The sequence below is a fragment of the Tribolium madens genome, unplaced genomic scaffold (genome assembly GCF_015345945.1).
Source record: "Tribolium madens isolate multiple individuals breed KSU strain unplaced genomic scaffold, Tmad_KSU_1.1 Scaffold_97;HRSCAF=244;Tcas5.2_LG3a, whole genome shotgun sequence".
NCBI lineage: Eukaryota > Metazoa > Arthropoda > Insecta > Coleoptera > Tenebrionidae > Tribolium > Tribolium madens.
The window spans coordinates 4,521,231-4,545,956 of NW_025401069.1; the positions used below are offsets into that span (position 1 = coordinate 4,521,231).

General features: G+C 33.9%; 5 protein-coding genes across 6 annotated transcripts in view; 3 read left to right on the forward strand and 2 right to left on the reverse strand.

Moving 5' to 3' along the window:
* LOC123014810 (exopolyphosphatase PRUNE1) lies at positions 1 to 1,403 on the forward strand. The gene is made up of 4 exons (XM_044414088.1): positions 1 to 137; positions 186 to 412; positions 462 to 736; positions 787 to 1,403. Exons 1-4 carry the CDS (start codon positions 6 to 8, stop codon positions 1,338 to 1,340), a joined length of 1,188 nt encoding a protein of 395 aa, XP_044270023.1. The 5' UTR covers positions 1 to 5; the 3' UTR covers positions 1,341 to 1,403.
* On the reverse strand, positions 1,338 to 5,870 carry LOC123014808 (negative elongation factor B). The gene is made up of 5 exons (XM_044414085.1): positions 5,310 to 5,870; positions 5,155 to 5,253; positions 2,705 to 3,496; positions 1,821 to 2,228; positions 1,338 to 1,766 (listed from the first exon to the last, which is right to left on the reverse strand). The coding sequence occupies exons 1-5, from the start codon at positions 5,424 to 5,426 to the stop codon at positions 1,419 to 1,421; spliced, it is 1,764 nt and encodes a 587-aa protein (XP_044270020.1). The 5' UTR covers positions 5,427 to 5,870; the 3' UTR covers positions 1,338 to 1,418.
* On the forward strand, positions 5,699 to 14,264 carry LOC123014806 (bromodomain-containing protein DDB_G0280777). Its single transcript, XM_044414083.1, has 9 exons — positions 5,699 to 6,114; positions 6,185 to 6,273; positions 6,332 to 6,964; positions 7,012 to 7,273; positions 7,722 to 7,908; positions 8,075 to 8,337; positions 8,393 to 8,989; positions 9,050 to 12,010; positions 12,839 to 14,264. Exons 1-9 carry the CDS (start codon positions 6,087 to 6,089, stop codon positions 13,429 to 13,431), a joined length of 5,613 nt encoding a protein of 1,870 aa, XP_044270018.1. The 5' UTR covers positions 5,699 to 6,086; the 3' UTR covers positions 13,432 to 14,264.
* Positions 14,155 to 21,472, reverse strand: LOC123014809 (cytochrome P450 CYP12A2-like). Of its 2 annotated transcripts, none has more exons than XM_044414086.1 (6): positions 21,339 to 21,472; positions 15,793 to 16,040; positions 15,331 to 15,744; positions 14,728 to 15,281; positions 14,476 to 14,676; positions 14,155 to 14,425 (listed from the first exon to the last, which is right to left on the reverse strand). In XM_044414086.1, the coding sequence occupies exons 1-6, from the start codon at positions 21,416 to 21,418 to the stop codon at positions 14,309 to 14,311; spliced, it is 1,614 nt and encodes a 537-aa protein (XP_044270021.1). In that variant the 5' UTR covers positions 21,419 to 21,472; the 3' UTR covers positions 14,155 to 14,308. The 2 variants fall into 2 exon arrangements, with proteins under 2 accessions (XP_044270021.1, XP_044270022.1); XM_044414087.1 differs by lacking the exon at positions 21,339 to 21,472 and adding an exon at positions 16,271 to 16,488.
* Positions 17,090 to 24,726, forward strand: part of LOC123014807 (calpain-C) — a 24,334-nt gene continuing 16,697 nt past the window's right edge. Inside the window, exons 1-2 of the mRNA XM_044414084.1 lie at positions 17,090 to 17,325; positions 23,825 to 23,965. Coding sequence (XP_044270019.1) covers positions 23,828 to 23,965 — 138 coding nt within the window. The 5' untranslated portion in view covers positions 17,090 to 17,325; positions 23,825 to 23,827. The remainder of the gene's footprint in view (positions 17,326 to 23,824; positions 23,966 to 24,726) is intronic.

Sequence of the window (24,726 nt, forward strand, 5' to 3'; positions counted from 1 at the left end):
TGCTAATGCTAAGAACGAATAACCTAACCTCAAAATTAGACAACGACAAGACAAAATCTATTCCGTTTGTTTCTTTGCAAGTACTGGATAAAATGGAACAGTTTTTGGAATTTATAAAGAAAGCCAAACAAGCTTTAGTTAGTATACCTATAGACTACGTACTTCATTCTTTAATATTTTTTTAGAACAACATTGAAATCTTCAAAAATATTCACCTGGTGCTTGGGAATGAATCTTGCGACTTAGATTCCACTATTTCCGCATTGTCTCTCGCTTATTTAATACATTCACGTAACACTAATGATTTAGTAATACCCGTAATGAACGTTGAAGCAAAGTATTTCCCCCTGAGGACTGAAACAAATTACTTGTTAAAAAAATGCGATATTGATCCCAAGAATCTCGTTTACAAGTAAACAGTTATCAAAGCGTATCTTGTCTCTAACTTTTATGAATTACAGAGATCAAATCAATTATTCAAATATCCTAAAAACAGCCAAAGTAAAAACAAGCTTAGTAGACCACCACGTATTGTCAAACCATGATAAGGTGTTAGAAGAAACCGTTCTGGAAATTTTTGACCACAGGACCATCAATAAAGAAGAAATTTGTCACGGTGATCACGTGGAAAAGACTGTAATTAAAATAGTTGGTTCTTGTTGTACTTTGATCACAAATGAAATCATTGAGTCAAAGTTGTCGATTTTATTTAATGACTTAAGTCACCTTTTGTATGGTAAATATTTTAAAAATCTGCTTTATTGTTAATTTTGAGGTTTCTTGTAGCTACCATTATTTACGATACGATAGGCCTTGATAAAGAATATGGAAAAACATTTGAGGATGACCTTAAAGCTGCCCAATATCTAGAAAACATTCTTAAACCAACTCAAGCAAGAAAAGAGTTGTTCAATGTGTTGTGGAAAATCCACAATGACACGTCCACTTTAAGTACCCAAGATTTACTTTACAGAGACTTAAAGGTGGTCAAAGGTATTCCCATTCCGGGTTTACCAATCCTGGTTGAGGAATATTTGAATCGTGGGGATGCAGATGGCGCTATTGCTGCTTTCGCGAGTGATTTCAAGACATCTAATGTTGTGTTAATTGGGATTGACGCTAGTGAAGACGTTAAAAGAGACATAGCGATTTTTTCTACTGATTCCATTTTTAAAAAAACCTTGATCATAATCTTGAGTGACAGTAAACATGAATTACAACTTACGGAAATTCCTGTAAAAAATAAGAATGTTGTGTGTTTCAGACAGGGCAATATTAAATTGACACGTAAATTTATTCTGCCACTAGTAAACGATGCTGCTGTACAATGCCAAAAATAGGAAAAAAACATTGTTAATCTTTAATAATCGAAATTATTAATAACATTCTAAAAAATTATAAAATACCGTTGTATTCTTTCATAAAGTATGATGATATGGAGCAGGTGTTGGCACACTCATTAGGGGTGAATTGAGGTCAATATCCATTTCAAGAGGTACAGCAGTTTCTTCTTGCGAATTAACTTTAGTCTGAAGCATTTCGTATAAACTGTGAACTTTTTCGCTGTGTTGGTGAGTCGGTTGCAGCGCTTTCATTAACGTGTGTAAACGACTGGCCGGTAATCGGGAATGTACATACCAAAGTAATTTGAGTAAATGTCTCGTCACGTTCTCTCTCGACAATCCAGCGAAAAAGAATTCGTCGAAAAGAACAGTACAAAAATCCTCAGCTTGGAACTCTTCTGGATTGTGAATAAGAAAAATGACCTGCGAAAATTCATTTTTTTAAATAATAACTAACAGAAAAATGGGTGTACATACGAGAGAGTGCAGAAACGGGTCCTCAAACGCCCGATCGTCTTTACAGTTTGCCAAAACTGTCAAAACTCTTAACAGCCCTACTCTGTCTTTAAGCCGAGCCACGTTTAGGGTGTAGTACATAGCTAGAATACTAGCCACCGAACTGTCTTGAATGTAGGCTTCCACTGCATCTGGCAGAGGACCCGAATGTTCTATAACTGTAATGGCAGCCTCGCGTTCATCTGGAGGCAATTTGCCCGACAGCTGCCTCACTTGGTCGTCGACCATTAGCGACATTAATGCTGGTAAAAATTTTGTTACGACTTGACTGTCTAATTTGGGTTCTTTGAAGTCTTGAGAGTCAATCATTACCCAGGCACTTAGTCCCAAAGCCAACATTCGCAAAAGCAAAATTAAAATCGTGTTATCCTAAAATGTATTCTTATTAAATATCTACATTTTGTGATGCTTGTCCTTGAAATATGATTTCGAGGAAGATGGTATACAGTACAAAGGAAATAAAACCCTTAAATTCGTCGCGACGTTACGATACCTTCATTGTATCTTCTTCAGGCGAACAATTTTAGTTAGCTGAACATGGAAGTCAAGGAAGAACTGAAGAAGATGCAATACAGGTCGCGACGAATTTAATGGTTTTATTTCCTTCATCCTGTATACCATCTCCCACGAAATCAGGCAAATTAAATATCTAGACCTCTCTCCTAAATTAAGAATTTCGAAAAAAAAATATCTTCGCTCTTTTTAGCTCGAAAGCATATGTTAAGCAAAAAAATTGTGGGCCATTAAAAATCGATAATTTAAAAATTTTTGGAATTTGGTTATAATTATCAAAACGTGCTTCGGTAATTTTTTTGGTATACTTGACATGATTAGTGATTACTTACCCTTGGCATCCCTTCTACGTAAATTAGATGATGTAAAATCTTTATGGCCGACGTAGCCAAAAAATTAATGGCGTAAGGATCACATAAAGTCATTGACAAATCGCCTAGAACCTGTTCTTGGCCCCTTTTAACGTTATCCAAAAACCCTTGCAACTCCCTTGAGCGTTTAATATCCACATTTTTTTCTCTAATGCAGGCATCAAGGCACCACGTAAATTTATGGCATGGATCTATCGAAATTATATCTTGAACTTCCAAATCGTGTAAGGCCATTAATAATTCGGCCCTCAAAGTACAGTAATGCACATTCCGGGTTCGTAAAAATAAAGTACGAAGAAACTGGAGCACCATATCGTATAATTTAACACTGTTTCCAATCATGTGTGCCAATTTCTGGACGACTTCCCCTTGACGTCGCACCTTAGGTGATGGTCCGAAGAACTGAGTGCTTATGTTGGTGTGATCAAATAATACGTTTTCTTTTTCGCTGATATACTGACTCAAAAGAGGTGAAACTTCATCTCCGAAAAGCGACTGATTATCCTTCCATATCTGCCGTTTGACTTCCGTATCAGTGTCATTGTACAATTCCCGATCTCTAACTAATATTTTCAAATAGCTATCGTCTATTTGTGGTGTATTTTTCAAAATTGCCATCACTATCGGCCTTAAAGCCTTCACTTTAACTACAGGGAAACTTTTTACGAGTAAATCTTTCAATTTTCTGTCCCTTTCACGTCCTTCTTGTTTGCCGATTTCATTGATGTGTGCGATTAGTTTCTCTCGGAGTTCCTGAATCAACATCGTAATTTTAATTTTTTTATCAAAAGAGAGTAAATACAGCAAGTTTGTAACTTTGTTCGGTAATTTTTTACTAATAGAATTTATGTTTACACAAACGGCAAACTTATTTTGCAGGACCTAAATGAGGCACATAAAACACTTTATGCTTTGACGTTTTACTACCAAAGTTGGTTTTGTGAGATTACACGTTTGTTTATGTATCAAATAGATTGTAAACCAACATTGCGTTTTATTTAAAAACTTTTGGTGGTATAATACTAGATAAAGCCACAGAAGCATTTTTTTTAAGAGAAATTGAATTTAATATCTTATAATAAATACAACAAGAATACTTTTTACAATAAAACTTCTGACATAATTACAAGACGAAAAAGGAAATTCAGTGTTGGTAATTTTTAATTGAAAATCAATAATTGCAATTGTAAATAATGAAGTAATAAATGGTCCCTGACACCAGTCAAGAATAAATCAATCACATCATCGACCAACTTATGTAAAGGTTTTCTACAGTTGTTAGTTTATTAGGTATCAATATTTCAATAACAAAAAAAAACTGAAAATGCTGTTAAGTACAGGAACTATGATTCTTCGAAAATAACGGATTACGATGATTTCTCTTACTCGAAATAATCCTCTCTATAACAAAATTATTATATATTTTGGAACGCATGTAAATGGTGCTTTAATAACTAATAACTTTACTTATTTTTAATATGTATTTAATATTTTCGCTTAATATAAACAACTTTTAAAAATTGTATTGATTGTGCCGCTAGAAAAATGTTATTAGACACTATTTCACTAATATTTATAATATACAGGATGTTTCACATTATTTTACGAGGCCTGCGCCTGTAAGATGCAATCAATAATACATATTGCGACACGAACTTGATTACAAATTTTGAAAAATTGTATAATCTTCTCTAGTTTGTTCACCCTTTAAAAAAATACAACGTTTTTAGTTAGGTAGTGATTAAGATAGATAAACTAGAAACATTCATGCCGTCTTTTGATAGAACAAATGATAATTGTTTCTGCAGTTTATGACTATTAATGAAACAGTGATTGGTTTGACAACTACTGTCATGGGTTTCCAAAAATTAAATAATTAAATGTATGTTTTTTGTATCCAGTGTTCTGTGACTTTTGTATATTTGGGTGCGTACATTAGGCACAAGCCTCGTAAAGTTGTGTGAAACACCCTGTATTACCGTAAAATACTATATAGTTTACAGAAATTAAACAAATTCTTGAAATTGACTAGTTTCGTTCTTTAATAATCATCATCTGGACTCCTAATAATTTATCTAATTTCATCCAATGTAATTTTATCACAATTTCCTCAAGGGAATAATCCAATTTCAATATTGCATTTACTCTATGAAATAGTTGAAAACATTTTATTAACACAAAATATTTTGCATGTCAGACATAATAATATTTTGTATGTTACAATAGCTCATTTTATAAAAACCAAAAATACAGTCTTTGTAGACACCTTCACCTTTTATTGACAAAACTTATTGGGCAGTATAACTTTTCTAAAAGTAAAATGGATTTATGCCAGTTCCAGTGAACTTTTAAGTTTAACACATCAAATATGTTACTAATGAGAGGATTAATATTTAGTAGGAATACTTTACCTCTACAACTGACATGTGAAAATCCAATCTTCTCACTCCATGTAGATCAAGTAATGGAAGCATTGGACGTAATGAGGGTAAAAGTATCCCATTTGTGACCTTTAAGAAAACGTAATTTATTAACAAGTCTATTAGTAAAATCGTGTAAAAATTACCTGAAACTCTTCAATGGCTTTCAGCGGATCAGTGCAACTAGTTAAGGCATGTTTAAGGAAGGTGGGCCCGTGTATATTTAGGGCTTCCAAAGGAAAATCATTTCTTGATGAAGACATTTTGTAGTACAAATCCCTACACTATTAATAAAACATCCATACGGATATTACTTAAATTCGGTGTTAGTATCACAGGGATTACATTTACACATCGCAATAAATATAAACATGCAACTCTCATAACCCATTATGAAAATATTGTCAAAAAACACACGATTTGCTGTCAAAAGCGTCAAACAAAACAAAGGTCTTTCACCTATTTAAAATGCTGCTTTGTGATTGGTCAATATCAAATACAATAAGAAGCGGTAAAAGCAGCACTATTCTAATAACTTCCGGTTTTTCAAAAGGCGAATTTTCAAAGTGAGTCTGACAGTTGTAAGGAATTTTCTGCGATTCGTTTGGAACATGTTTACATTGTGTAATATCGAGTAATTGAGGGAATTACGGTGATTTTGTGGTAAATTACGCCGCCTGTGACGACGTTAAGTGACGTAGAAATAGACGCTAGGTTGCACTAGTACGCAGATTTGGGGGAAGCCTATCAAAGCTTGTTGAAGAAATGGCATTCTTTTTGACACCCAAAGGCCTATAGTGCGTTAAATGTTGCTGATTATCCGCCGTTCGAGTCGTCAGTTTGTTAATTCATGACTTTTTGGGGAGTTTCGTCGAGATTAATGTGAATTAACAACGTTACATGTATTGATCATCGTATAGGTTATGTTTCCAACTTTCATTAGCATCCTAGGTGTGTTTACGAAAATTCGCCGATTTTGCTTGCTAAGTATTGTTTTTCTTAATTCTTGTCGTTATTTCAGATATTCAATCATGGTGGGAGGTTCCAAGCATTGCACATTTTTGTTCATTGTTTCGAACAGCATTTAACCTTTTGGATTTTGATATTGAGGTAAAGCCTGAAAAAACAGCACTTTACGTTTGTGTTAACTAATTTTGTTTTAATTTAGGATTTGGAGGAAGCTCTCTTGACTGATGGAACGGAGGAGACCTCTTGGCTCCAAGAACTTATCGTGAGGCTTCTCAGTGGGTGCTTACCAAACAATGAAATCTCAACGTTCAATTACCAGATGTTCCTGAGACGTCTTTTTCGTCAAAAATGTCAGGAACATGATCAATACAACCCGTTTAATACAGACATAGATTTTCAATTGTTACCTTTGAGAACAAAAGTGGACATTTTACATGCACTCTGTGATTTTCGTTTAGATGCCGATGATGTGCTTGACCAATTAAAAAATTTAGAAGCAGACAGTTTAAGAGTTGAGCCTCTAGGTTATGATAGCAACGAATCTGCTTATTGGTATTTTTATGGTACTAGATTGTACAGAGAAGATTTTAAAACTAAAAATAATAAGAAGAAATCTGTGTGGCAAGTTATTTGTTTCACGGAAGACGATTGGTTTCAACTTAACAAGAAGTTTAAGAAATCCACTGCCAGGTGTGAAAGAGAGTTACATCGTACTTTAAGTGAGAATTTTTTACCTGAATTGCCAAGGTTGTTTCGGGAAAAGGAAAGGCTGGCCAGAAAGCGATTGCTGGAAAACCAACCGAGGCGAACTTCCCGACGTTTAAGAAAAGTAGTAAGAAGTCAAGTTGTTTAAACATTTATCACAAAAACTTATTACAGGAAAATACAACTGAAAAAGAAGAGATAACGAGTGAGTCTCCCAAAAACAATCCTCTTGAAGAGGAAGAAAGGCAAAGAAGGCGCGATTTGGAAATAAAAAGAAAAGAAGCTTATGAAAGAAGGAACAGACTTAAAGAACAGAGTGAAGATAGCCAAAGTGAAGACTTTGAAGGACGGTATGAAATGGGCGGAACTAAAGCGCGGCAAAAGAAGTCCAAGGGAAGACAAAGAAAATTGTCAACAAGTTCCTCTAACAGTAAAGGTACTAAACTATAAACTGTAACCTTAAGTTGTACAAGTTGCCACAATTGAGGCTCTCTTATTTAAAACATATATTTATAAGTAAAAAACAATATTTTACAACGAAAACAAACTTGTCATTATTTAAAACTCTTGTAGCATTAAACTTTTTCATAAAACAATTAATTAATTAATTAATAATCTGCTCATTTTTTTCTAAATTTTCTTAATTTATAATTATTTATTGAAATCTCTAAGTATTCATAGTGTTTGCATAGCCAGTGTTAATTTTTTGTCAAAAATTTTTTTGTTGGAGAAATCGGTTCTTTACTAAAAAACTTACCTTTTCAATCAAGTATCATGGCATTCATGGCACAAGTTGATAAGATTTTCTGAGCTTCTGAATAGTTTTTTTTTTAAACGTGTGTTTTTTTCTTTTAATAACAAAAATTGTTTTAACCTCTTGTTAGATGCAGCATCTGCGCCCAAGAGCTCAAAAAGGAAGAAAACAAACGAGGAGACTTCCAAGTCCTCGACATCTTCTACAACCACAACAGTTGGTCGGCAAACAAACAATTCCCTGGCGGCAGCTACGGGGCAAATTGTCATCCAACCAGTTGCCAACACACATAAGAAAAAACTGAAAACTTCCCAAGTGTAAGTTACTTTTATCTCCATTGGTGATATTTACAATTTATAAATAAATTTGCGTTTGTGAAAGTTTTCTTCCATTGCATGTCCCTGCTCCTTCCGATCCCTGTAATTGTATGGTAATTCTGTATGAGAAAGATTTTATGGATTTTGAGTGAAGTGCTAATTTTAGGTTTCGCCAAACAGACGAAGATCTAATAACAGGAATGCACAAAATCTTAGATTATGTAAAAAATCATGAAGATGCATGGCCCTTTGCTGATCCTGTTGATGAAGATTACGCACCTAATTATTACACAGTTATTAGGAAACCAATGGATTTGCAAAGAATGGAAGAAAGGTTGGATGCAGGTTATTACAAGAACTTTGCAAAGTTCAGAGACGATTTCCAGTTAATCGTTGATAATTGTCGACTTTACAATGGTGTTGAAAATGGTAAAAAAATAATATTTAATAACTCATCAATGTGTTAAATCGTTACATATTTCAGAATATACGGAAATGGTCGATAACTTATTGAAGGTTTTTGAAAGAGCAACCGAGAAATTTTTGGACCAAATTTCATCATCCGACGACGAAATTGCAGTCGAATTTCCCAACTCTGAACTAGACGTAAAAGAAGCTAGAAAAAATAAATCAGAATCTAAATCGTCCAAGCGTAAACCTACTCTCGCAGCTAAAACGGATAAAAAGAGGGAGCACTCGCTTTCTGAAGAATCTCTGGGTAAAAGGAGTATTTCCTACGATTCGCTTATCGATGAAGATGAAAAGATATTGTCCAATAAAAAAGACAAAAATAGTAAGAAAACAAATAAAATATCTAAAAAAGATAAAAACGACACGAAGAAAAATGCACGAGATAAAAAGAACTCTACTAATAACAAACACAAGAAAGAGAAATTTTCAAGTCCTGTGAGAAGTAGAAGTCGTAGCAGGAGTGTCAGTAGAGATTCAATTAGGAGAAGTTGTAGCAGTAGTCCTCCGCCTTCAAGTGTCCCTTCCAGTCCTGATAACAGGTTCGATTTTTTCCCAAAGAAACATAAGTCTTTTGAAGATAAGGACACCGAAAATCATTCAGGACCTAAAGGTGAGTAATAGGAGAATATCACTTAGGTTTTTTCTAATTCTTATTTTTTTCTCTCAAAAGGTAAGCAGAAGCAAGACGATATAAATACATGTGATACTTCAACAAAGAAGCAAAACGACAAGGTGACCACATCACCATCAAAACCAAAAGATAAACATAATAAGCTTCGAGAAACTATAGAAAAATTAAAAGCCAAAAGTGAAATTTCGAATAAATTGAACGACGATGAGTTCCGTTTCGACTTGGACACTTTTAAAGAAAACAAGGAAAAATTCAAGAAAGACAAAGAGGACAAAACCCGAAAGATAAAGGATAAAGTGAGTAAACCTCATTTGAAGAAAGATCTCGATTTCGAAGATAGTAATAGCACAATGGAGAGTTTGCATACTACTGATAACAAAAAGAAGAAAACAAATCCGAAAAATAGTAAAAATGCGTCGATTGATGCTTTGACAATTGCTACCGAACAAACGCTGAAAGACATCAACAAGTGGTTAGATGACACACCAAAATATTCGGAATTTAGTTCGGCGAGCAATTCACCCTGTTATCCTCCTTTAGATGATTTCGATATTGTTAATAAAATTGACAATGATCCTCGGAAGAAAGTTGAAAAATTCAATTTGAAGAAGGAGGGAATTGGGAAAGACATAAAGAGACGAACATTCAGTAGAGATCCGGTGAAATTTCTTAAACGCCGAGAAGTGCAAAGGACCATAGATCGTCTACAACCTGGAAAAAGCAAAGGCAATTTAATATCGAGTGTTCAGAGCTCGAAACAGACAGATGAATTGTTTCCTCTAGGCCCGCTATCGAAAAATAAAGACACAAAAAATTCGTTGATTGTCAAAACTGACGATAACGCTCCTAAGCTGAGTTTAGGCTCGGTTTTGGATAGTTTCGGTCGGCATAAATTTGTCGACGACACAAAACCCGAGGAATCTGAAAATGTGAACAAAAAAGACAAAAAGTTTTCATTTCAGTCGAGCGTTAATACGGATATTAAAGAAGAAACTCAGATTAAACCCAAAACAGAAATCGAAAAGAAAGAATCTCCCGTGAGAGAAGAATCTAGCATGATGAGTGGAGCGACTCCAAATTTAAGTGCCTGGTTTAAAGCTTTCGGTGCGCCGAAAATCCAATCATCGCAAAAGAAAAATGACCCGAAATCGGAAGTAAAAGAAAGCGAGAAAACTGACGATTGCAAAACAGATCCTAAATCTAAAGAGGAAACAAAAGTTCCAGTCCCTGAACTTTCCCCTAGTATCGACAGTCCAGTCGCTACCCATGGCCAACCTGTGCCAAGACAAAGGAAAGTAAGTACCGGAAGTAGCATATCGGAACGTTCTTCGTTCAGCCAAGACATGGATTCCCCTAGAGTTGGAATAGATGAAAGACTTGGGGCCTACCCGGCCCCATACCCATCTCCCATGCACCGATCTCCTTCTGGAGCTTCCCCTGTGATGGCTTCGCCCCGCCCGGACGTATCTCCCAAAGCCGCCCCATATCCCCCGTTTAACGGACAAATCAGAGTTGGCTTCTACCAAGATACGGTCTCGAATAAAAGCAGCCCCGATAAGTCGTGTAGTCCTCGAGATAACCCCCAATCGCCATACGCCCAATGTTCTGAGCACGTTTACACTCCTAATACAACACAAAACATGCCTTATACGTACCCCAACTCGCCCTATTATACACATACCCCGAATTATAGTAACACGAATCCCACACCTCCTTATAATCCGGAAAATGTCAATCCTCCATCTTATTACGATACGAATAAGTCACTAACGGATCAGTATCAAGCCAAGAATATACAAAATTATGTTAATTCACCCAATAATGTGCAATCACCGTCGCCCCATCCTCCAATGGAGACGTTCCGACAGGAAGATCAGAATCAGAATAAAGTGAATGAGAAGATGGTGCAAAATGCGATGTTTCCGGTGAAAAAACGAGCATATAACGAATCAGAATCGGCTCAGTTGAGTCACAGGTTCGAAGAGGTCAGTCGGAATATGCCACCCATGGAGAGTCAAAGTACCCAGAATGTTGATACAATGCATATGAATTCGCGTGAGGAATCAATGAAGCATTATATTCATCAGAATATTCCAGACCCTAAGCCATTAACAGTTCAGACCAATGTTTCGCCTCAGCAACAGTTGGCCTCTTCGATTATAAACTACTCTACACCTTCAAATCCGTACAATAATTACAATAACGAGTCCAATTATCCACTAAATATACCATCGAGGAGTTTAGCTTCGACTCCGGGCATTGATAGAAAAATTGAGATTGCGAAATACACCAATATGGGATACACAGGTCCCGAGGTGAACTTTTCAAGGGGTATGCAGCAGTACACTCGACCGGAGTTGACATACGCGAGGCCCTCTTCCAATGACCAACAACCGGTGTCGAACCAAGGACAACCGTCAGAGGTCTTGCACTACTCTAACGCTAGCCCTCATATGGGCTACAAAAACGTCGACATGAACTCTACGACTTCCAACCCGCAACAAGCGCATACCAATTATACAACACAACATTCGAACACGAACCGTTTAGGGCAGCCTCTGGACGTGCAGAGTTCGTACAAGTCGAACGAAGTGTCAATACCAAGGCCGACGTACAATACTCACATTGATATGGACCAACCTTTAGGTTTAAGAGGAAATATAGCGAATTTGTCGCATATCGTCGATCGGTATAGTAATGACGAGAGGATGTTGACCGGATTGCAACCAACAGCGAGTCAGTATTACAGTGATAAGGGATTGGGAGGGCCTCATATGTTTAATAAACCCATCTGTACGAGCTCTTCAGGATTGCCAATCTTTAATCAGCCGAATATGGGGATACAGTCGTATAATCAGAATATGCAAGTACCGACTTCTTCCATGTATAATAGACAGATGACGGAACTGCAGAATCCGATGACTAGCGAAACAAAGAATGCCAATGTTGCGCAACAGGGTAATGAGAAGAAAACGAAGAAACGGAAGAGCGCGAAAGCAGGTGAGCATTACAACTTATTTGTACGAATTTTCGAATTTCAAAATTTATGTAAAGTCTGTTTTTTTTTTAAAGGAAATTACCAAGTCAAAATTTTGGTGAAAAAATTGGTAGCAGCTTGTCTCCATAGCCACAAATTTTGTTTGCTCTTTGTTTTTGTCTCTAGAAATGTTGTTAAAAAATTATGGTTATGTGTTCAAATGGAGATGTTTTCAAAATTTTGACTTTTATGAATCTTGTGTGCCTGTTTGCTCTTTGAAAGCGCTATAATTGAATACCTGAGGACAGACATCATTACCTAAGGTCTAAAGACAGAATTCAGCGCTAATAGTTTTGACAGAAACACACCGCAAGTAAGTACAATGTTGTGGACAAAAATTAGATTCTAGAAACTTTGAAGAAAAAGGATGTATATACAGAAAAAAGTTATTTAGCAAAAGATACAAGTGGGTATTATGATGATTGGCAATAAATTTTGTGTAATTTATTGAAATGAGCTCAAAGTTGATGCATTTTATAAATTCTTCTTCAGCTTTAGTTTCAAAATTATTTTTTCAACTCGTTCCTCAAAAACGATGCACAAGACACTGATTTAATTGCGTTCTTTCCGAGGTTCTTTCTCATTCATGTTTATTTTGTATTCTTGTCAATTTTTTGCTAAGAATTAAGAATGTTTAGCAAACCTGCATTGACATTGGCATTTTCATTTAAAAAAAAACAGACTTTAGTTATCCGATTATTAAAAAATACACAACACGAATACAATTGTATGAGTTCTAAAAACAAACGCTGAATTAAAAAAAATTGTAATGTTTTTATGCAAAATTGCAGTTCAGCCTGTATCGGCGTCAGAGTCCCCAGCGCAGCCCAACAATCAGGGCTTCCAATCGTACGCGGGCTTAAAGTCGAACTCTCCTATGGAACCAAGTGCAATATCCCTAAAGACAGCGAGCGTCGTCCCCGGCAGCGCATTTAACTTTGGACCATCGCCGTCAGCCCTGGGTATAGGTTCGGGCTTGTACGGCGACAAAGATGCATATCCTAACTTCCTGGAGGATTTCCGCGCCGCCCCCAACTACTACATCGCGGCGGCGACGGCAGCCCACCACAGATCCACTCCTGACGCCCCCGATAAACAGACCCGAGTGGCGGCGCACCAGTCGTCTGCTCGGCAAGCCCCCAGTTACCCCTTTATAGGCGCGCGTCAGGCAACGCCCCCCAGTTACCCCTTGAGCAGCCACTTCATGCCCTCTGCGCAGGCGCCCCTTATGGATGCCAGCTCTCCGTTGTATCAACACTATCTGCAAGCGGGGGTGTTGAATCAAGGACTTTTGGGTCCCCCAGGGCCGTATCCGCCGGGGTACCATCCCGCGTTAAGTATGAGGCAACCATACGATTCCATGACAAGGCCTCCCTGGCTTTAATCGACGATTAGTTTTTCGGGAAAGTTATTAGTAATTGTTTTTTATTTGCCAAAGACAGTTTTATTCCGTTTGTTAAATTGTACATTAAATTTTATTTTGGAATTTCGACGATTTTGCGATTATTGTTTTATTTTCTTTTTTATATAACGGCGTGTGGAAAACTCTGTGATTTACTTTACGTGTGATCGTAAATATTTTTGTTATGTCTTTTTCATGTTTATGGATTCACTGTCAATAGTTTGTCTTAACTGTTAGCATCGGACCATTATTTTACCTCATGTTTTATATCATAGTATATCGAACTTTTGTAGTGCTTACAAATAGTTCTGTGTTGTTTATTTTAAAAAATGAAAATTGTTGTATACTGGGTAACTCTGACCAAAAGTTGTCTTCGACTTAACATGTTGCTATACGGTCGGGTGTATCCGCAAACATTCCCAAATTTTGTGCAAAATATCTACTTACATAGATTAAGATTCTTAATAGCAGAGATATATGTCAATGAATTTATTATTCAATCACAGTTTAATTTATGTTTATATATTTATGTATAGAACATAAATACGCAACTTGTGTTAATTTTACGTACTATTTATTTAGAATATAACATTTACATTGTCTAGATGTTTGCCTTATTCTTAAAAATTTGTAAATTAAAACATCGACAATAGAATCTTAAAGTTATCACTAAATAAATATCAAATTAAAACAAGTGTATGACATTAAAGTCATATAAGCTTTAATCAGATTTTTATTGTACAAAATTATAAACAATATCAAAAATATACATTTAAAAATGTAAATATGAAAATGTAAATGGACTAATACTAGTGTAATTTTGAAAACATGTATTGTTGTACAATGAAATAATAAATATTTAGTGATTTGTATTTACAAATCTTACGTTTATCGGCTTATCCGGAATACGGTTCATCCGGAAAACCATCCCCACATCCGAATCTCCCACCGATTCCAAAGTAAAGTTTTTCAGGATCTAAAACAAACAACATATAATTGCACTTCTGAGTAAATATCGAAACAAACCTCTGATAATAGAATAACTATTTCGTTTTCAGCGACTCTTTTTCCTGGACACATCCTGGGACCGTGGCCAAAAGGCAACGACGCATAACGATGAAAATCTTCCCTCGTCGCTTTTACAAATCTTTGTGGGTAATACTTTTGCGCATCTTTAAAATACCTTTCATTGCATGACATTCCTGAGTTAAGTGATAAAACTAATGTCTAAAAAATAAGTAAAAAATAACTTTGTTTCAAATTTAGCTGTTTTGTTACCCCTTTTGGTATCAAGTAGTTTCCGATCACAGCATCGTTATTTAAAAATCGGGAATTGCCACCCGCGGTGGGTGAGAGTCTCAATGTCTCCCGAATACAAGCTTTGAGAAAATCTGTATTTTCTGATCTAGCCAAATTTTGAATTTCAATATTTTTGGATAAGTAGTACAGTGTGAAAGCTATAGTTGTAGCAGTAGCATCAATACCACCTAGGAATATTTCCATAGCTAGCATAATTTTATCATCCCATGAAAGTTGATCATTGCTGAAAAGGGAGTACATGTATGGTTGTAACTGTTTCACGGACTCAGGGTTTTCAGAGAAATAAAATTTCATCTCTTCTAAATGTCGTTCTAAAATCTTATAAATTGTGTTATGAGATGATTCAAGTTTCTTGTAAGATGGTGTCTTCCATATTTTCCAAAATGGTGGCTCGATAAGTGTACCGTATAAACCATCCATAAAGTCTATACTCGCTTTAATAATTTGTTCTGTCTCTAAATTATCGCTAAAGAGACAACGAAAGCGATGGCCCGGAAAGACTATTGAGATCGCTGCAAAGAAAATGTTCGATAATCGTAATTTATTTATTTTTTATTTTACCCTCAATTGTGAACTTTAGCAAATGTGAGAAAATGTCATGTAACACGAAATTCTCATCTCTAAACGTTTTTACATAGTCTACAAAAGTCTTAGCAATGTCTTCTTGTTGCCTTTTGTAGGGTTCTATCAATTGAAGTTTTAATAAAGGAGTTACTCCTTTTCTCATCTTATACCATTCTTCGCCATTTCCAGGCACAACTCCCGTACTACTAAAAGTTTTCCGCCTAAAATGAAGCAAAGCCGGAAATGGGGGCCTTTCAGGTCTAGTCCCCTCGTTTTGAAACAAAATTCTAGTATGGTCAGGATCAAGAGTAACAACTATTGCTGATCCACCCAAATTTAATTTAAAAATTGGCCCCAAAGTTTTACTTATGTCGACAAAAGCTTCAGTTAAGCGCTCAGACTTATATTTACCTAAAATTTGGAATTAAGATTTTTTAGTTGTAATTTAAGATACTTTACCTCCAGGAAAAAACAAATATGAGTGACCTATCACGGGGTAAGATTTTAGAGTGGGCAAGTTTTTAAAAGAAGAATATTTTGTGTTGAGAATTTGTGAAGGGAACTTATTATTGTATTTCAACCAACTTGCTATAAGACTCATGATGACCAAGAGTAACCAGCATCCGGAATATAAAATTGGTTCTAACATCAGGTTTTCGAATAAATTTGAATTTATACATAAAGTTTTTGAATATATTGCCGGCGACCTAAAAATTCAAATTTCAAATTGTTGTGTAAGTTGTATCTGTAATCGAACGTTATTATAAAAGCGCTAAAGGACTTAAATTCTATATTAATCCGGTAGGTACAGATTTCTCAAAAAAAAACGAATTACATAGCTGTTACAACAAGCACATATTTTATTTTGGCGTTTTTTTATTCATTTATGATTACTTTTCTTTAATTTTAGTATACATATTTTTATATATACTATTACCCAATACAAATCTTTGATGTTTCCTCTTCCAATTACACTAAAAAAAAGTCACTAACACGGATGTTTACTAACAAAAACTCCTCCACGTGTTTCTCACAGAAGTCACAGATCTATTTGACTATTTGAGCCAATCGTAGGCATTTTGTAATGTTTCCATCTATTTTGTTTTCTGGAGATTTATGTTACTGTCGGTACAAAGAGGTTTTGTGTGTTGTAGCCTAACAATATTGAGTATTTCAAGCTAAATAAACGGAAGCAGGCATCATTAAAAAAAAGATTAAAAATAAATAAATAGAAATACATAAAAATAACATTTTGGAACTTAGCATATATCTTGTGTTGCCATTTGAAGCATTCATTTATTTGATAATTTTGATTTTATTATTGCGAAAGCACTGTTAAAAAATAAATAAAATAGATTATTTAGGTATGAAGCGAAAACATAATATTTTAAATAGGTACAAAAGAAAAAAAGTAATTAAGTATAGATTTATAATTATAGGGAGTTAAGTACTCGTAAAAATATTGGAAAATGTATTTTTGAGCAACCATATCAACAAATTTCTGACAAATTTTATTTCTGGTAAACTTATTTGGGTTTGATTTACAAAAAGAGCAATTATTTAACAGTTTGTTTGCTTCTTAATTTGAGGTCTAGCTCCTTCCACCTTGACAGAAACTGTAACAATTTCAAAGTTGCATATTAATGGTTAAATGATAAAAGAAAGTTGATACGTAAGTAGAAGAATTTCGCCTGATATCTAAAAGCGCTAGCGGCAAGAATGAACGGGGTCAGACCTGTACGATGTAATTCTTGGTCGAGGTACTCCGAGCAGTTGCTGAAGAGCTACAAAGTGGCGCGGATGAATTTGTTACGTTTTATACGATTCGAACGGTACACGTGCTCCAGGTTTTCATAAAACAATTTGAATGAAGTCTTGACATAATTTACACATTTGGCCAGTTTAAGTTTTAGTTGATTGTTGGTGCTGTGTCTGGTTTATAATGTGATTGTGGATTTTAGATTTTTCAAAGATTGTGCGCGGAAAACTGAAGTGAGTAAAAAAATTGTAATTTAACATCTGCTCATTCTGCGAAAAATTTAAACGTTAGCTACTTAACTGAGTCATTAATGAACAATGTTGATGATCAATTTTATTAAGATTTTGCGCACGATCTTTTCAATTAATACGGATGCCGCTCAGAATCAACATTGTCGCTATTTTTTTTTTTTTTAATGTAAAATCGACAATTTCAGCTCAACCTGATTGTCCATCGAAGCCTAATACCTATTACAAATACCGATTATAATAATAAAGAATACGACTTTTTGAAAAAGATAAAAACTTCAATTGCAAAGTACACAGTTATTTTGATTAAAAAATTTAAAAATTAAAATCTTTAAATCTCCAGCTTTCTGAGAAAAAAAACATGCAAAACATACATTTATTTAAAAAAAAAATTTTACTAAGTAATTTTCTTTGATATAATATTTGTGTACCTTACGGATACTTAAAAATAGTTATAAAATTTGTAATAATTAGTTATGCTACTGTAGAAGGTATGTATCTGCATACATAATTATGTATTCATAGCAGTAAAGTTGTCACAGATTTAAAATTTTATTTGCTAAAATTATAAATAAGTAAATAGTTTTTGTAAAATGTGCTGAAATTTATTTAATTCAAACAAAAAAGCTGTATATATGGGGTGACCCAATTTTAACTCATAATAATAGTTTCTACTGGATGTTAGGAAAATGTATTGGCATCACTGAGTTATTGACCTTTTTTTTAATTTGTTATACGAAGTGATCACAAATGACTGTTTGAGTTGACAGTAATGCTAATGCTTGGAAGTAAGAAACAAAAAACAGTTTCGTTGTTACGATGTTTTTAAAAATGAGATAGTTCTTTCACTAATTTAAAATTCAAATGCTTATTTTTGATGCACTCTGCATAAGTATCAAAAATAAAAAAGTCGGTGGAGATTTAACATATTTATTTTTGAATTATGATAATTAGCTACTGCACTTGGCTGCATGCAACCACTGATTTTATTGCAACAATTAAGTAATTCCAATTAATAATTATTAGGTTCAAGATTTTAAAGTTAAAATTGTTAGTTTCTCTTATTTAATAATCACTTGTTAGCTGATTGAAGCAACAGGTAATTTTATTGAACTTGTTACAATCTAAATAAAACAAAGGGAAAAACAAACCACAGTAACCAATTAACCAAATTTAAAAAATATACTATTTCGACACACTGTTTTGCCTTTTTTGGTGAATTTGATCCTAGTGCTAAATTGCTCAATTCACCTTGAATTACAATTCAGACCGTTAAAATTTTGGACGTTTATTAGTTAAAAACAGCATATTCACTGCTCCGTGTAATGATTTTGGACAATTTAGTAATTACAACGGGCTATGACAAAACCATATTTTTTGTATTTATGCTTATTTCATAATTCAACATAATTGAGTTATAAAAAAATATGCGAATGATGGTGGTAAAGAGGGAAAAGAAAGTGCAAACATGTCAACAGTTTAAAAACAGGTTAATATAAAATTCTGACGATAAATGTGTCATAAGAATAGAACAAATAAGTAATTTATTACATGCTCCTACATGTTGCGATCAAATCGTAGCAAAAAGTTTAAAGAAAAGCTATCAATATTAATGAGTAATGAGAAAGTTGATAAAAGATGAATTGGATCCACTTCAAGAACAAGCAACGAAAAATTCTTTATGTGTACAGATACAACGGCTTAGTTTATGATTAATTAGAAAGTCCAATGTCAGGAATAAATTGTAAATATAGTGAACTTTCCAATAATTCATGCCCCAATGCCCAATAAGTGGGTTCACGAACAGTTATTAGCATACGGGTAGATATCATCAGTATTAGTAATTATTGTTGTCAACATCACTTGGTTTTATTCTTGACACTAATTCCGACAATTATTTACTTGTCAACTGGAGTCAGTTCTAACTTATGCACACGTCTCAATTATTAATTAATCAATTAAACATGCAATTGAAGAAAGCTTCAAACCTGTTCATCTGAAACGAATTTTTAATCAAACGCGGATTCTCGAAACCACTTCATTTTTTCGGTGGTGCTCCTTAGTCATCCTGCCGGTTTAATGGATGCCCATATCAAGCCGCGGCTCAAATATGGGCTAACGAGCGTTTTTCAGCCTGCAAGAAGCGGACGTTTGTCCCCATCCTCCGCGTAGGAGCAGAGCTCTGGTTAATTGGGTTTTCTATTTAGAGCGCGAATAGATGCGGCCTTGGCGGTGGCTTCAGTTGGGGTCGTTGAAACGGCGTTAAATTCTTAGAGCAAAGGCCACTGTTCTTACGTCTGACCGGCCCAAATTAAGTCACGAAGCATCAGTATGTGCCCCATGAAGAGCCGTCTCGAAATTCGATGGACTTCCGCGTGAAGAAATCGCCCGACCAATGCAATGCGATCGAGGGCATAAACAGTTAAATGTCACGATACGTGCACGTTGTTGAGAATGAGGCTGGAACGGCATGAAAATTGCGAAAATGGACGAATTTGAATCAGATTTTTTGCTTGTTTAAAGGCATTTTTGTGGAGGTAATCAGGGTGGGGTTTGTTTACAATCTGGGAGGGTTTGTATTTAAGCAACCATAAATCACCAAGATAAGAAAGTTAACATTTGATTGCAGTTGTGACAAAGCAAGAACACGTAACAGTCATACAGCATTGGTGCACGTCACTGTATTACAAGTGTGACAAGCGAATGAAATTTAGTATGAATAATAAAAAGTAAAAGAAAATTGCTATTTTGTATTTACACAAAAATTATTGTTAACAAGTCTGAAGTTGTATTTCAGTGTTTCAGTACAGAACAATTTTTAGTTCAATTCAAACATGTTGAAAAGAATTACTTATTTGATATATTGAATTTTTTTCTCTTAAAGAGTGTTAAATTCGGTTTACTATAAATATAAATTAGTAAAATATAAATACTGTAGTTGTACGGGGTGGACAAAGTTGAACACCTTAGTTGGGTGTTCATTGTTAATTTTATTTTTATTAATAAACAAAATATAATTATATTTTCTGGTAGATTCTACAGTTAAAAAATTATAAACTTATGTTTACAGCTGGGCTTATTATGAATATGAATTCTTACCACATTTATCCACCTTCTCGTAACAGTATATATACCTGTTATATAATAAAAAAAAATTCTTTTTAGTAACAATAAGTACTGCAAAGTACTGTAATATTAAATATTTAATGGAATAAAAAATTAAAGAACAATAAAATTGAAATATTGTTCGTGTATTACAACGTAGAAAGTAATTATATGTAGTAGAAGTAAAGACGTACAAAATGAAAAGGAATTAGTAACAAAAAATAATAGCACAGAAATAAGTTCTAATTGTACTCGTACTATTAACATGGGAAAGTGGAAAGTCGGAAGAAAAAATACATCAATCTTTAAAGAAAAACTCTAAAGATTTCATGAGCAAATAAAATTGTAAGAAAATAAAGTCAATTAACGTGAAAATGTGTCATTTTTTTTCTAAATTCCAGTCTTAATTTATACCTAATTATTATAATTTGTTATTTACACTTTTTGTTCTAACAATAATAAAACTGTGCCCACCCATTATAATTATAGGACACATATAATTAAAGAAACTAGAAAACTTATCTTAAACTAAAGCTTATAAAAAAATCTGAAAAAATCTTGCGTTTATTCGTAATCATTGTAGAGAAAGATTGGACCCTTAAATATCATTAGCCACTTATTAAAGTTTAATGATTGAATTGGTGAAAATGAAGAGTTTTAAAAATACATCTGTTTAAAAAAAATCCAAAAATTGCTTTTGGGTATGCATGTGGGTTTAATTTTGAGTATTATGCAAATATTCCTGATCATAAAACGTGAACCTAGTAAAATAAAATAATATTTGCGAGTAGCATATGCTCAGAATTTCTAAACGACTGGATCTTGACGTTACAAAGTAGGTATTGGTTTATTACAAAAAAGGAATAGTCTGAAACGTGACAATATTGACTTACTGTAAAACGCAAACAGAAATAATCCTTTTCAAATATGTTCGTGAAGCAGAACAAGATGAATCTGAAAATTTCACAATCATACTGAGATTTTTTCACATCCATTTCAAGTATATACATATATTTTAAACATCAACTCGCACTTTATCTGTGGGTTACGAAACAATAATTAATAAATCATGTAAAACTAAAAAAACAAGTTTATTATTACTTTTCTGACTTCATTGTTATAGTTTTAATGCAATCAAGTCTGTATTATATTAACGTAATTAGTCGCTTTCGCTTTAATTGTACTCCCGTTGTTGTTACAGCATAACTGTTTGCTTTTGTAAACCAATTTGCGACTTACATTCCACATATCAAAAATTTTTGTTATATATTTAACAGGTTATTGGGAAACTGATTTTAAAACTAGTTTCATTTACTTACACAAGACGTGTAGGACTTTTTAAAATAAAACTTACTTCATCTAATGATAACTTAAAATTCAAAATGCTAAATGATTTTATGCAAAACCCGATATGCTAATCTGACCCATTTAATACACTTAATACAATGCGCTTATTGGTTATAAGTAGAAATTAATAACAATGTTCTTAAAGTCTGCTTCAAAAATTACATGTTTTGTTCATTAGTTTTGCATATTTTTTACTTTATGGATTTATATCTCTACTAGAATCGTAATAATACAATCAATTGTGCTACTTTCAGAGAATGAAAACACTTTTAACGTCTTTCTATAAATACAACAGTTGTTAAAACTAAAAAAAATACATTCAAAAGGCAAATTTTCTTGTAGTAAATATTTCTTTGTAAAATTAATCAATTAATATGCAGTTCAATAGTTTAATTTTTCGCTTTAGGCAATATTGAGCGAGATACTTTTTTAAACGTGATTTAACTCAATAATGAAATGTTTTAAAAGGTTTAACTATTTTAAATAAAAAATTATTGAGGCAAAAATCGTGGACTTGACCTATGTGGTTCTTGGTTATTCTTTCCAAATAATGGACTTGACCTAGACCTAGTTGAGTCAGTTTTGGTTGTTAAATAGGTTTTAGAATTTCACACAATATTAAAAAAATGGCATATTTATAAAAACTCCGAGAAAAGCTCTTTTTCTCCAAAGATTTATTACGATCAAAACTGATAACTTGTTGACAATTTTAAGTGGCAGAGTCTAATGTGTTTTTGTAAATTGCGGTAATTGGTAACACAACATTAAGTGAATATTTTTTTATTCTTGATTATTTTTTGACGCAACCGCGTTTTTTGAGGTGAAATATAGGTCGCAAACATTTACTTTTTGTGTAAAAGAAGAATCACTGTCATAACTGAACCCTACTGACAAATTTAGAGTCAAGAAGCTCCACCAGTTCTTACAGAAAAATATTGTGAATAACAGAATGGCAATAGAAAAGTTAGAAAAGTCCCTAGATACGTGTATAGTGCTGGATTTATAATAAAAAAAATCTTGCCAAATACATAAAATAGTTTCACATTTAGTCTCTATTTTAATGTTTGAAATTAAATATTAAACAATAGAAAATTTTCTGGTTAGAATTAGCAGTTTGTTTTAAGAAACAAAGTCTTCACGATATGTCGCAAATGGTGAAATTATTGATACTTGTTTGCTGAAAATTTATTACAATAGATTGAACTTCCCACTTTGTTTCTGCTCCTGTGATAACTACTAATTTCTCAGCTGTAAATACAATGCTGATAGTGATAACTCAAGCATGGATATCGCTCTCAATGGTCATGGTATTCTGCATTGCCAAATTATGTTTTAATCCTGAAACTAACAACTTTATCCTATTGTCACAATCAGGTACTTTATTTAACAATGTTTGCACACTTGATCTGTGTTGAAGACCTAGTAATATTATTTTACTAGAAAGCGCGAAGCATTCCAGGTCAAAGGTTACACATCCGTTGGGATTTTAAATGACTGCACAAGTTATACAATACGTATAATGACGCCTCTATTCATGATATTCCGATGAAGATCTAAGAAAGACAAAGCGGTTCTTTAGTTCCCTTTTTCCTAACGAATCAATTATCTTTTTAATGATCGTAAAGAAGCGTGACACCAGATAATCAATATAATAAATCAGCCACATACCAATATAGCTACCTTCGCACCAAAGTGTAAACATTCAATCACTTCCTAGGTCATCGCCCTAACTTCTTCACCCGGAGCTGGTTAAACGCCTGCCCGGAGTTGCCCTGCATGAACGAGCATTTGCAAATAGCAATTAATTCATCCATTAAACGCGTAACTAATAACACTTGTACGTGTAAGAAAGATAACGAAGCAGGAAACGCGATTTTTATCCGCTGCCAGATCTAATTCGCTACAATAAATTGTGAAAGCGAGTAGTTTTGCTGAAAAATCGTTTAATTTAACAATTAAAAAGCGCGTTTGGGAAATTGCTTTACAATGAGTATTGTTTACAAATAATCAACGTTCCACTTTTGTGTTTTAGGGCATGAGCGAGTACGACCGCATCAGGAGGGCTTGTCTAAAATGTGGGGAGCTCTGGGAGGATCCGGATTTTCCTGCTACACAAGCCTCGGTTTTTTATCATCAAACTCCTCCGTTTCAGTTCACGTGGAAACGACCCAAAGTAAGTTGCGAATGGTCGGGTTTTAGTAAGCAAACACCATTGCCCACATGGTTTCAATTAAACAGGTGATTTGTGTAAATAACTGTAGACTAGAAATGAGTCTGGTTAATTATCTCGCTAAACTAGAAAATTAAACGAGAAAGAGCAGGGACACTTTTGATACGGAGGGTCAAAGCTTAATGCAGAACATGATTTTCAGGCGGTTTGTGCCAAATTTTTGGCCCCGTTTTACTGTTGTTCAGATGATATATAAATTAAATTCAAACATTAGTTTTATGCGATTCTCGTAGACTTAACTGTTGTGCTATTTTTCCTCCATACATGGAGTTTTATTAAAATTCATAGGGGATTACACTGCTCACCTGAGAATTCTAACTATGTTCTTTATATACATGTATTTATATTTATTTTATGACTTGTAATAATTTCGATAAAAAATAGTTTAAAACTTTCGTTATATTATTGCAACTATTCACGGCTTAATATTATGATGGCCTCAGGAAATCCTTTCATTAGAAGAAAAAGATGCGATTTTATGAAACAAAATAAACGAAAGTCAATAACTCCTCCAAGGCGTGAGAAAGTTTTTCTCAAATATTGCCTGTCTTTTTTTGACAAAGTAATTAATTGCACTAAACTAGTTTTCTGTGTTTCTGTGTAAAAAAATTATGTAAACACGTATCCTTAATTTCTCAAATATTAATTTAAAAATCTCAATAAAACTGAAAGCTTTACTAGATTTTTTCAAGTTTTAATTGAAT